Genomic DNA, 12,345 nt, shown 5'->3' with positions numbered 1-12,345 from the left:
AAAATATGTGCGCTCATATTAGTAGTGCGGCACAGTGCTTACACAGAAAAAAACTCCATGTAGGCTTTATTAAATTCTCCCCTTTATGTTTTCGATAGCCAAACACAGACCCAAAAAAGCCACCCCTTTGTACAATTGGGAAGCATTTCTTAGATGATTGTATAAAATACAAGCAGCACAAAATATAACATCAAAGTAATTTTTTTTAAAAAGCCACCAACAGAAATTACCACATAGAAGATAAAAGGGTACATGTTATAGTCATAACAAGGAACACATGGCAAAACAAAAAAAAGTGCCAAAAAAGAAGGCATGCAAGGTAAGAAAGATGACTGGTATAGAGAACCAAGAAGTCACAAAAATTACTACAGAAAATGAACAGGGTAAGACATCTGTGATATTTCACATAGAAATAGCTAACAGAAAGAAGAAATCACACAGACTACCATGATGATACAAAAAAACTCTTACATCTCAAACTGTGTACTTACAAGGTGTGCAAAGGTGTAGTTACATTTTGGCAATCTGTAGTCTTTTGTACTGCAATCTTCTGTGTCCTTTGTGAAATAATCTTCATTGTGCTAGAATCAGAAACACAAAAAGCACATCCCATTCAATATATTTGCTTGTTATAGCAGTAGCCAAACTGAAATGCAATATATGTTTTTCAGTAATGACAGCAGTTTAAAATGTTATTTTTTTCACATATTTCATAAGCTTATAGACTGTACGAGACAAGAGATACCAGAAAATTAATTTGCTATCTTATGACTTCATCTATCTCAATCTTCAAAGCAACCTTAAATACATTAATGAATACATTACATTATGCTGTTAACTTAGAACTTTTATTAACAAACCAAAATATCCATTTATTTAGATGCTCCAAGGTATCCATTTACCCAGTTCTCTAAATTTATTCTTTAAACAGCCTAAAAGAAGGAAATGCTGGGTTTTCTAACAAAACTAGTTATTTCTTTATGCATGAGGTTATGAATCATCAGCTATGGAATATTTTAATAGCATGATTTGGCTCATGCTTGTACATTTTATGTCAATATCACTATGTCAGCTGTGGAGCATTCAAGTTTTGCCCTAACAGATGTATGATACTTATAAATTCATAGATAAGTACTAGGCTAGTTGCCCTTGTGGGCCATTTTAAGCCTAGCCAATTTCCCTTTCAAAGGTGAAAATCTAACTCTGTACCGTATGCCTGTAAGATAAACACATTAACTAATATGCTAACAACATCCTTCACCAACACCTCTACAACCCCTCCTCAGCATGTTCCCATCTCTTCCTCCCCTAGCATACCTTGCCCCAACCTCCACCTTTCTTTATCAATCTCATCTCTATATTCACCCCAAAAAAGCTTCTCCTAAATTAAAACCTGGCACCAATGCCCCTGATGAAATTCCCTCCTACTTCCTAAAAGTAGCCGCAGAAGCCTTTGCCCTCCCTATCAGCATACTAATTAATCAGTCTATTTCAGAAAGCCAGGACCCCAGCTCTGGAAGACGGTCTTTATTATTCCTCTCCATAAAGGTGGCAATAATAATGACATCCCAAATTTTCACCCTATCGCCATCATATCCCCTATTTCTAAGCTACTTGAAAAATGTGTACACCAACAACTCTTACCCTGCCTCATTAATAATCAGCTTCTTACCCTCACACAACATGGCTTTAGACCAGGTCATAGTACCTCCAAAGCCCTCCTTTCCTTCCTAGAAACAATCAACAAAGCTTGCGACTCTGGCCACTTTGTATCCACTCTTTTCCTTGACCTCTCTAAGGCATTTGAGACTATTTCCCACAACCTCCTTCTTACCAAACTCTCTAAACTTAACCTATCCCCTTCCTCTACCCAGTGGTTCTCAAGCTATCTCACAAACAGGCATCAAGCAGTTAAATGGAAAAAAGCTGCCTCACCCTTCCTTAATACATCTACAGGCATCCCCCAAGGTTCCATTCTAGGCCCCCTACTATTTAACATATTCATAAATCATTTCTTTCAAGCCATTCCTAATTCCAGTCTCATCCAATATGCCAATGATTGTACTATAATCTGTTCCTCCCCTTACATCACAACTCTAAACAATCTAATACAAGCCGTCTTCTCTTCCACTGAACAGTGGACGCTTGACAACCATCTAGCCCTTAATGCAACCAAAACAAAATGTATGTTATTCAATGATTCCAAAACCTCTTCCCTAGATAAACAATCCTTCATAATTACCAGCAATAACAATACCTCCCTAGAACTAGTCTCTGACACAATTACTAGGAATTATCATTGACAATCAACTACAATTTGATAAGCATATGTGACGCCCGTGCCCTGGCCCAGCAATCAAGGATCCTCAATCCTCACCACTAACACCAGAGAGGGTGACTCATATAAGAGGAAAGGATAACAAATACACACAGTAAAGTGCAATTTCCCTTAAGAGCACACAGAAATCACACTCAGTTTGGGGCTGGTCACTCCCTTGCTCTCCAGGTCCCCAATAAGACTCACCACTGGCACAGCTACAGGGTCCAGATCTCAGCCAAGTGGGCAAGCTAAAACTTCTAGGACCCTCTCTGTCCAACCAGCGTTTTGTGTCCCTGCCCAAGTAGCTGACACACAGACACAGACACAGACACAGACTCTCCAGCTGTGCTCCTTTTTCTCAGACTATACGGTAGTACCAGTTGCCACCACCCACTAATATTTATCAGCTACTCAAAGGCCCTTAAAAGGGTTTCCAATTATTACTGTGCAATATTATTAGCCACTTGATATTACAGTCCAGGGCTAAAGTTATTAGAGTGGCTTTGTACAATTTTACCAAAGGCATGCAAGTACTCTTAAGAGCTTAAACTATCTCTACAAAAGTATTTATCAGCTACTCAAAGGCCCTTAAAAGGGTTTCCAATTATTACTGTGCAATATTATTAGCCACTTGATATTACAGTCCAGGGCTAAAGTTATTAGAGTGGCTTTGTACAATTTTACCAAAGGCATGCAAGTACTCTTAAGAGCTTAAACTATCTCTACAAAAGCAGCCACAGTTGAAAGGGTTTAAAAATATTTAATAACAAATAGTAAAAACACAAGACAATACTTTTTACTACACAGTGCTAATCAAGAGTTCAGAGATCACAGAGAAATACTTAAAATAATTCAGTAGTACAGTTCTGACATCACAGAAAACCCACAGTCTAATCTTTCTAGTTTCTAGATATTTCTAAGAGAAAACACAAGTCTAAGATAAATTTACACATAGAGCAAGTCAGTGCTGTGAGTTGGATGGTCAAGACAAAAATGCTTAATACTCTCTGATTCTGTTTTTAAAATCACCGTCCTGGTTCATATGACATCATTCTTCACACATTCCTGGGTTCCCAGGCTAACAGAAACTGCATTTACATTCTTCCACCCTGGGCAGAAACTAGAGCAATAAAGAACATTTATGCATGCAAATTCTAGCCATTAACTCTCACCTTAAAACAATAGGCAGGAATTCCTTCATCTAGACTGGCCAGAGCCGACTTTAAATATCAAAGACATTCATAAAATGCTTGACTTAGTTTCCTTACAGCAGAGTGCACTGTTGTTACATTTTTTGCCAGTTCAACAGGCAACACTAATTTTACCATTCAAGACAACAAGCCTCTGGTTTACATTAATATTTACAGATGACAGAATTATCTCCAAAATTCCATCTGGCTAGGCTGACAGCCTTCATCTATCTTCACCCAATCTTCACATATCTCCCCCCCCCCGGATAACTCAAGCTAGTTTTTCAAATGACCCTTGAGAAATGCTGCTTGAGGGTGTTAGGTCTATCTGAGTATACCTTACCGCATTCCCTGTCTTGAGAGCCAATCTGCATTGGCATTGCTAATCCCACTGTGGTGCTGCACAGACATATCATATGCTTGCGACCCCAGGCTCCATCTTAGCGACTTGGCATTTTGCTGGCTGGCTCTGGTTAACTATGTTAGGGGGGTGTGGTCTGTCATAACAGTGAATTTCCTTCCATACAGATAAGGCTGAAGTTTCTGTAGTGCCCACACTATGGCTAGACATTCCTTTTCTACAACCGCATAGCATTCCTCCCTGGATTGGAGCCTACGACTGAGAAAAACAGCTTGGTGCTCTTCCCCCTCTGAAGAAATCTGGCTAAGTACAGCCCCCACCCCATGGTTCAAAGTATCCACCTGCACACCACATTATTTGCTGTAATCTGGACTGGCTAACACAGGGGGTCCTCCCAAAGCTTCTTTAAGCTTCTGGAATGCCTGCACACATGCTGGGGTCCACACTGTCTTATCTGGCCTGTTCTTCCTTGTCAGGTCTGTGAGGGGAGCAGCTATGGGACTATAACTGGGGATGAACTTCCTGTAGTACCCTGCTGTCCCTAAAAATGCCCTCACCTGCTTTTTAGTAACAGATGCAGGCCATGCCTGAATGACTTCCACTTTGGCAGATTCTGGCCTTATCTTACCACTCCCCTCTCTATGTCCGAGGTAGGAGACCTCTGCCATACCCACCTGACATTTGCTTGGCTTAATGGTCAACCCTGCCCTCTGTAGTCTGCCCAGCACCTCCTTGACATGTTGAAGGTGCTCTTGCCAGGAATGGCTGTAGATGGCAATATCATCTAAGTAAGCAAGAGCAAACCCTCCTGATCCTGCTAGGATATGATCTACCAGCCTCTGAAAAGTTGCTGGGGCATTCTTCATCCCAAAAGGCATCTTTGTGAACTCATACAAGCCAAAAAGAGTCACAAAGGCTGACTTCTCTCTAGCACTGGGAGTCAAGGGCACCTGCCAGTAACCTTTGGCAAGATCAATGGTTGTAAGACACTTAGCCCCACCCAACTGCTCTAGGTCCTCATCTGTCCTAGGCATGGGGTAAGCATCTGACTCTGTGTGACTATTTAATTTCCTATAGTCCACACAGAACCTGGTGCTGCCATCCTTCTTTGACACCAGCACCACTGGGGATGCCCAGGGACTGTTAGACTCTTGAATCACCCCTAGTTCCAACATCTCTTCTACCTCCTCCCTCAGAGTCTGTTTGAGTCTCTCAGGCACTCTATAAGGGGCCTGCCTAATAGGCCTTTAGGGTCCTGTATCCATCTGGTGCTGCCCCAGGTGGGTGCACCCTAGTTTCCCAGTACACATGTCCCAAAACACCTGGAACACTGCTTAGATTTCTTGAACCTGGGTAGGAGATAGCTGCTGGGACATTGCTACCCCTTCCACTGAGGTGTCAACCTGAGCCTCCCTGAGGGGATCAATCCCCAGATCTCCCTCAGACTCCTCCTGAAATCCACTGCAAATGCTCCCTATCATGGTAAGGTTTCATCATGTTAACATGGTACAATTTATGCCCCTGCCTTCTGCCTAGCAGTTCCACCATGTAATTAACATTACTGCTTGCAATTTGTTGTGTCTGACAGGAATGAGAACCATACTTGCTGCCCCACTGCATAATCTCTAGCTCGAGCATTCCTGTCATACCACACCTTTTTCTGTTGTTGGGCTTCTGCCAGGTTCTCCTGGGCCAAGCCCATGAGTTCCCTGAGCCTTGTCCTGAGGTTTAGGATGTATGCCACAACAGACTCCTTGTGAGACTCACACTCACTTTCCCACTCATCTCGAATTAAATCTAGAGGTCCCCTCACCCTATAACCATACAGCAACTCAAAGGGTGAAAAAGCTATGGATTCCTGGGGAACCTCTCTGTAAGCAAACAAAAGATGGGGCAAATATTGTCCTACTCCCAACTAATTTGCAAATGCCTGTCGCATGGACTTGATTGTAGAGTTTAGCCTCTCAACAAGACCATTAGTCTACGGATGGTAGGGGGTGGTCTTCATGTGCTTCACCCCACAGGACTTCCACAGACAAGCCAGCAGGTCTGACATGAACTTGGTACCTCTGTCAGTCACTGTTTCTTTTGGGAAACCTACCCTGCTGAAAATCTCTAGCAAAGCATTTGCTACCTTCTCTGCCTCAATGGAGGGCAAAGCCACTGCCTCAGGGTATCGTGTAGTATAATCCACTACCACTAGGATATACGTTTTCCCTTTAGAACTTGTGGTACTCAAAGGATCCACAATATCCATAGCTACCATCTGAAATGGCTCCTCAATCACAGGCAAAGTCATCAAAATAGCTCTCACCTTGTCTCCTGCCTTGCCTACCTTTTGGCACTGCTCACAGGTCCTGCAGTACCCTGTTACATCTCTGGAAATTTCAGGACAATAGAAGTTCTGCATAATACACCTCTTTGTACATTTTATGCCCATATGACCTGCAATGGGAATATCATGGGCTATGGCTAGAAGCGCCAGACGGTAGGCTCTAGGCACTACCAACTACTGTACTCTCTTACCTTCTAGCCCTCCCTCAGGGGTCCACTCTCTGTATATTAACCCTTTGTCCCAGTATACAGATTCCTCCTTTCCTTGAGAATCAGGCCTTGGGAGGGAGGATGGCATAATGGTTAAGGTGTTTACCTTGCAGACACAAGGTGCAGGGTTCTCATGGTGTATTTGGCTAGTCTTAAAATGGCCCACAAGGGCAGTTAGCCTAGTACAAACCTATGAACCTATGAACCTATGAATCAGGCGCCTCCCTAGCTACCTGCCTCAGGACGTGCAATGTAGTGTCTGAGAGCTGAGCCTGTCTCAACTCTCTCCTTGTAACCCTTCCCAGCTCCCCTTCCACAGAAAGTCTGGCATCCTCTGACAGTGGTGCCTCACTGTCAGCCTGGGTACTCACCTCTACCTTTGCAGTCACTCTGTCCTGGGACCATCAGTACCCACAAGCAGCTGTGGCTCACCTTCAGTCTCACTGCTACCGGGTAGCTCCCTCTCTGAAGTAATTACCTCACCAGTCATGGCTGCAAGCATGCAGTCTGTCTGGGTCTCCCCCAGGCTACCTGACTTACCTGCTTGTCTCCAAGCCTGACTGCATGTAACTGCACAAGCACAGGGTACTGCACTATCAAAATCATTCCATATCAGGACATCTGCAGATATAGCCTCAAGCACATCTACTTGCTGGCTTCCTTTTCCACCCTCCCGGTTAAGGTGAATCCTAGCCAAAGTTATTTGAATGGGATCCCTCCTAAAGCCCTGACTGGAGTAGAATGCCCAAGCAAGTAGTGCTCCTCCATAACCACTGCAGGCTTTACAATATTATATCAGAGGCTGTGCCTCTCCTGGCAATGGCCTCTTTGCCATTTACTACAATGGGATATAACTTCCGGTGGTAGTTTGGTACCTTTGTTGTCCCAAGACAACCTACTATTGGCATTTTGTCTTTCCCACTTACTGGCTTCCTGACCTTTTGTTCCCCACCTTGCCTCCATGGACACCTGTATGCCACATGGCCCCACTAGTTGCATTCAAAATGTTTAACCCTAGCTCCTAGACATGTACCTGGACTAGTGGCTTCCCCTGCTACTGGCAGATTCTGTTGGGGCAGTCTGTGCTGTCCGCCATGGGTTCCTTTAGACCCATGAGCAGTATCTGGGGTCCCTTTCCTGTGCAGGGCTACCCTGCTTGCCATGTATAGGTCTCCCTTCTTCCCCAACTCACCTAAAGTAGCACATTGTCTATCAGCTAACCAGATCGTCATGTCCTCAGGCAAAGTGCTAAGGACTTGTTCCCTCACCAAAAGGTCTGCCAGCCCTTCAAACGTGGTTACCTGACATCCACTCACCCACCTATGAAAGTAAGTGTTCAGATCAGCAACATATTCACACACACACTGTCATCTGCCTTGCATCTATGCTCACAAAACCTTTTTCCTATATGTTTCAGGTGTTAGCTTCAATTATTCTAACAAGTGATTTTTAACAGCAGTATAATCAAAACATGCAACGTCAGACATTTTTGACAAAACCGTTACAGCTTTACCATGGGGTAAGGGGGTCAGGAACTGTACCCAGAGCCTTTGGTCAACACCATATTGTTTGCATACCCTCTCAAACATGTGAATGAAACTATCAAAATGATCCCCCTCTTTAAACTGCAGAAGAAATTTACTGACCTTTTGTGCTTCTGTGGTCCAATTGCTCCCTTTCCCATCACCTCCATGACTCTGGGAAGAGTCAGCATTTCTCTCTCATGCCACCTCTACCGGTCCTTTTCCTTGGCTTCTATCTCCAAACATCTGGTCTCCAACTGAAGTCTCTTTAGCTTCACATGGATTTTAAGTCCTCTGCAGAAAGGTTGAGCTGTCCATTCTCCGAGGGTATTATATCTCCACTGCCAGTCTGATTGGCCTCCTGGTTGCTGTTTTCTGATGCAGCTGTAACCAAGGCTGCAATCAGGTCTGCCTTAGTCAGGTTTCCATGCACCAGTCCCCTAGCCTGGCACATCTACGCCAGCTGGCTCCTTGTCAGCTTTCCATACTCCTCTGCTGACATGCTGCCTTCTCACCCTGACTAACTAAGCTAACAAAAGAAATAAAACAATTGTGATCTGAACTGTGAGTATTCACTGTATGGCTGACTTCAAAGCTCACTGTATACAAGCTACAGAAATTTACCCTACCCACACCACTACAAGCCAATTAGTATTTGCCAACCAATTAATATGTGGTGTGGATATCCCACCACTGCCAAACAATTAATATGTGATGCCCATGCCCTGGCCCAGCAATCAAGAAGCCTCAATCCTCACCATTAACACCAGTGAGTGGTGTCTCACATAGGAGGAAAGGATAACAAATACACACAGTAAAGTGCAATTTCCCTTAAGATCACACAGAGATCACAGTCTGGGGCTGGTCACTCCCTTGCTCTCCAAGTCCCCAGCAAGACTCCCCACTGGCACAGCTGTAGGGTCCAGATTTCAGCTTAGTGGACAAGCTAAAACCTCTATGACCCTCTCTGTACAACCAGTGCTTTGTGTCCCTGCCCAAGTAGCTGACACACACACACACACACACACACACACACACACACACACACACACACACACACACACACACATGCACTTTGCGAAGAGTTTATTCAACCGCACAGAAACTCCTGGGGAAGGCTGGCACAGGTTCTCTAGCTGTGCCCCTTTTTCCCAGACTATACAGCAGTACCAGCTGCCACCACCCACTAACATTTATCAGCTACTCAAAGGCCCTTAAAAGGGTGTCCAATTATTACTGTGCAATATTATTATCCACTTGGTAGAATAGCCCAGGGCTAAAGCTATTAGTGTGGTGAGTGGCTTTGTACAATTTTACCAAAGGCATGCAAGTACTCTTAAGAGCTTAAATTATCTCTACAAAAACAGCCACAATCAAAAGGGTTTAAAATATTTAATAACAAATAGTAAAAACACAAGACAATACTTTTTACTACACAGTGCTAGTCAAGAGTTCAGAGATCACAGAGAAATACTTAAAATAATTCAGTAGTGCAGTTCTGACATCACAGAAAAACACAGTCTAATCTTTCTAGTTTCTAGCTATTTCTAAAAGAAAACACAAGTCTAAGGTAAACTTACATATACAGCAAGTCAGTGCTTTGAGTTGGATGGTCAAGGAAAAATGCTTAATGCTCTCTGACTCTCCCTGTTTTTAAAATCATCTTCCTGGTTCACATGACATCATTCTTCACACTTTCCTGTATTCCCAGGCTAACATAAACTACATTTACATTCTTCCACTCTGGGCAGAAACCAGAGCAATAAAGGACATTTCTGCATGCAAATTCTAGCCATTAACTCTCGCCTTAAAACAATAGGCAGGAATTCCTTCATCTAGACTGGCTGGAGCCGACTTTAAATATCAAAGACAGTCATAAAATGTTTGACTTAGCTTCCTTACAGCGCGCTGTTACATTTTTGCCATTTCCATAGGCAACACTATTTGTACCATTCAAGGCAACAAGCCTGTGATTTACATTAATATTTACAGATGACAGAATTATCTCCAAAATTCCATCTGGCTAGGCTGGCAGCCTTCATCTATTTTCATCCAATCTTTGCAGCATCTACAAGTAAATATAAAAAAAAGCATACAAAATTAGGTATGCTTTATCGCCACAGTCGCTTTATTTCTCCTACCACCAGGATTACATTAGCTAATACATACCTCATTCCATCCCTTTTATATGGTGCACCTATCCTAACCAGCCTACAATCTTCCCTCAAAATAAAACTCTCCTATTGTTATAACAAAGCATCCAAATTTTCAGCAGGTCATAGAGCCTCTTCTCACCACTGTAATTCCCTTCACCAACTAATTTGGCTAGAATTACCAAACTTCCTCACATATACCCAGCTCATCCAAGCACACAAACTCATTCATAACCCATCTCTCTGCCCCTCCCTAGCAAATACCTTTGAAATGCATAAACCAGATAGACTCCTAAGATACAATTCCCCAAACCTAATTAAATTGCATAAACTAACACATCCTGCTGGGAATTAATTGATGTCCTCTCTTGCACACCTCTGGAACTCTCTCCCTTCTCCCATCTGTACCACCAGCAGTCTCTCCTTGTTTACAACCTCACTACACTCACACCTTACATCACAATGGAAATGCTCTTGCTGTCATCCAACCTAATATTATCACACTTTCTTCCTAACTTTCCAGACTTTGTTGCCTGTCAGTACCTCCTAAAGTTTTACATCTTCACCTCATTGTAATACCCTAAAAAATAAAAAATAACCTGATGCAATTTTCCTAATGAAAATCTTTTATTTCTGTATTATGTAACATCTATTTGAATTGTGCAATATGGGTTTGTATTATATAAAATATGTATTTAACATTTAATTGAAATGTATATTATGGACTTGCGCTCTTTCTGTACTATGTATTTGTATTTCTCTGGACTCTTTCCCCAGGACTCCATTGAAAATGGGCTCCTTGTAGCCCAATGGACTATCCTGGAAAACAAACTGCAAATAAAATAAAATAAATAAATAACTATTATAACAACCCCCCCCCCCCAGCTTATACATCTCTGCAGTTACTAACACAAAACATTTTGGCCTTTTAACCTCTGCATGTTTTGTGTTTTGATGTTGCTCTTTTGGCATTTGGTACGGGGGGGTTCTTTTTTAGTATTAAGCAATGGATCATGATACCGAAGCATGCTCTTTTTTCTGTTTCATCATTTATTTATGTCCCCTTCATGCTGATAACTATTAATGTATATCTGTTGACATTATCTTTCATATATCTTTGAAAAAATGTCAAATTTTAATTAAATTTATTGGTTTACAAAAGAAAGCAGACTGGTTGTACTACAGCTTTAGACCCATACTTGTTGCATTAAAATAATTATAGTAAAATAACTAAAGCATCTAACTACAAATTAAATCCTCTGGCTTCACTCCAGTAACCAAACTACTCATGTTATAGCACAAGCAGACAGACACCAGTTTCTGAAATAAGCTCAAGGCAAGAGGATACCCCCTCAACACCTGTTCCACAAATGTCTGCAAACTTGGCATGGCATTTTTCCTCAAACATAAACCTTTTTGTATTAAGTAGGAGAACGTTTCACTTTCTCTCTCTCTCTCTATATATATATATATATATATATGTACATACATATCAATGAAGCAATATTATTCTCCTCCAGTCAAAACCAGAGTCACTTTTATACATACAGAACAAACAGAATGTCATCAGATTTGTTCATATTAAAAAATCTTGTGAATGTTTCTGCTGAAAATTTTTAATACTTGTATTAGTTTACTATGTATAATATAATGTAGTTAAAATTATTACAAATTGAAAAGATCAAATATTTTGCATCCTTATGTAAAAAAATATATTCTAACATGAAAACTATACTTTTTCTCCTCAGTTAAACGGTTCATTTAAAAATGTGTAACATGGTATTACATCTTTATGTACTTCATAACACAGTAACCAGCATATCACAAATACAATTGTAACTTTCAGGGAAGCCTTTACAATAAATAAATTAAAATACCTTCAAAGTAGTGAAAGCCCCATCCCCATTTTATCTGTCCTAATCCCTCCCCATGGCAGTCGATTATTTCCTGATAATGCTCACTTTCTGTGGAACAATATTTCTTAAGTATTCTGAAATGTGTGTTCTGACTGCTGAAGAGAACAAACTCTGTATGCAAATGACAATATGCTGAAATATATTTGCAAAGTAATACAAACTGAATACTCACGTTTTCTGATCTAGAATAATATTAGATGTGCAGATATAGACAAGGAAAAACAACTGAGGTAAAATTAGGGCACATATGACAAATATGACCCATTTCTTTGTCATAGCTGGCAGTCCTGCAATACAAAAATAAAACATGCAATGTATTAAGCAGTGAATTCTCCAAC

The 12,345-nt window shown here is 41.5% G+C and overlaps 1 protein-coding gene across 5 annotated transcripts in view; it reads right to left on the bottom strand.

Annotated features, from left to right (window-relative positions):
- ST3GAL6 (ST3 beta-galactoside alpha-2,3-sialyltransferase 6) overlaps positions 1–12,345 on the bottom strand; it is a 1,325,435-nt gene that overhangs the window by 552,117 nt on the left and 760,973 nt on the right. For all 5 annotated transcript variants that reach the window (XM_044072092.1, XM_044072089.1, XM_044072093.1 and 2 more), the window contains 2 exons: positions 12,180–12,294; positions 492–581 (listed from right to left, as the gene is read on the bottom strand). In XM_044072092.1, the coding sequence (XP_043928027.1) occupies positions 492–581; positions 12,180–12,283 (194 nt within the window). In that variant the 5' untranslated portion in view covers positions 12,284–12,294. The remainder of the gene's footprint in view (positions 1–491; positions 582–12,179; positions 12,295–12,345) is intronic.

This window comes from Protopterus annectens, chromosome 5.part0 (genome assembly GCF_019279795.1).
Source record: "Protopterus annectens isolate FY-2018-M chromosome 5.part0, PAN1.0, whole genome shotgun sequence".
NCBI classification, from domain to species: domain Eukaryota; kingdom Metazoa; phylum Chordata; order Ceratodontiformes; family Protopteridae; genus Protopterus; species Protopterus annectens.
The sequence above is the reverse complement of the archived record's forward strand: the minus strand, read 5'-3'. Positions and strand labels throughout refer to the sequence as shown.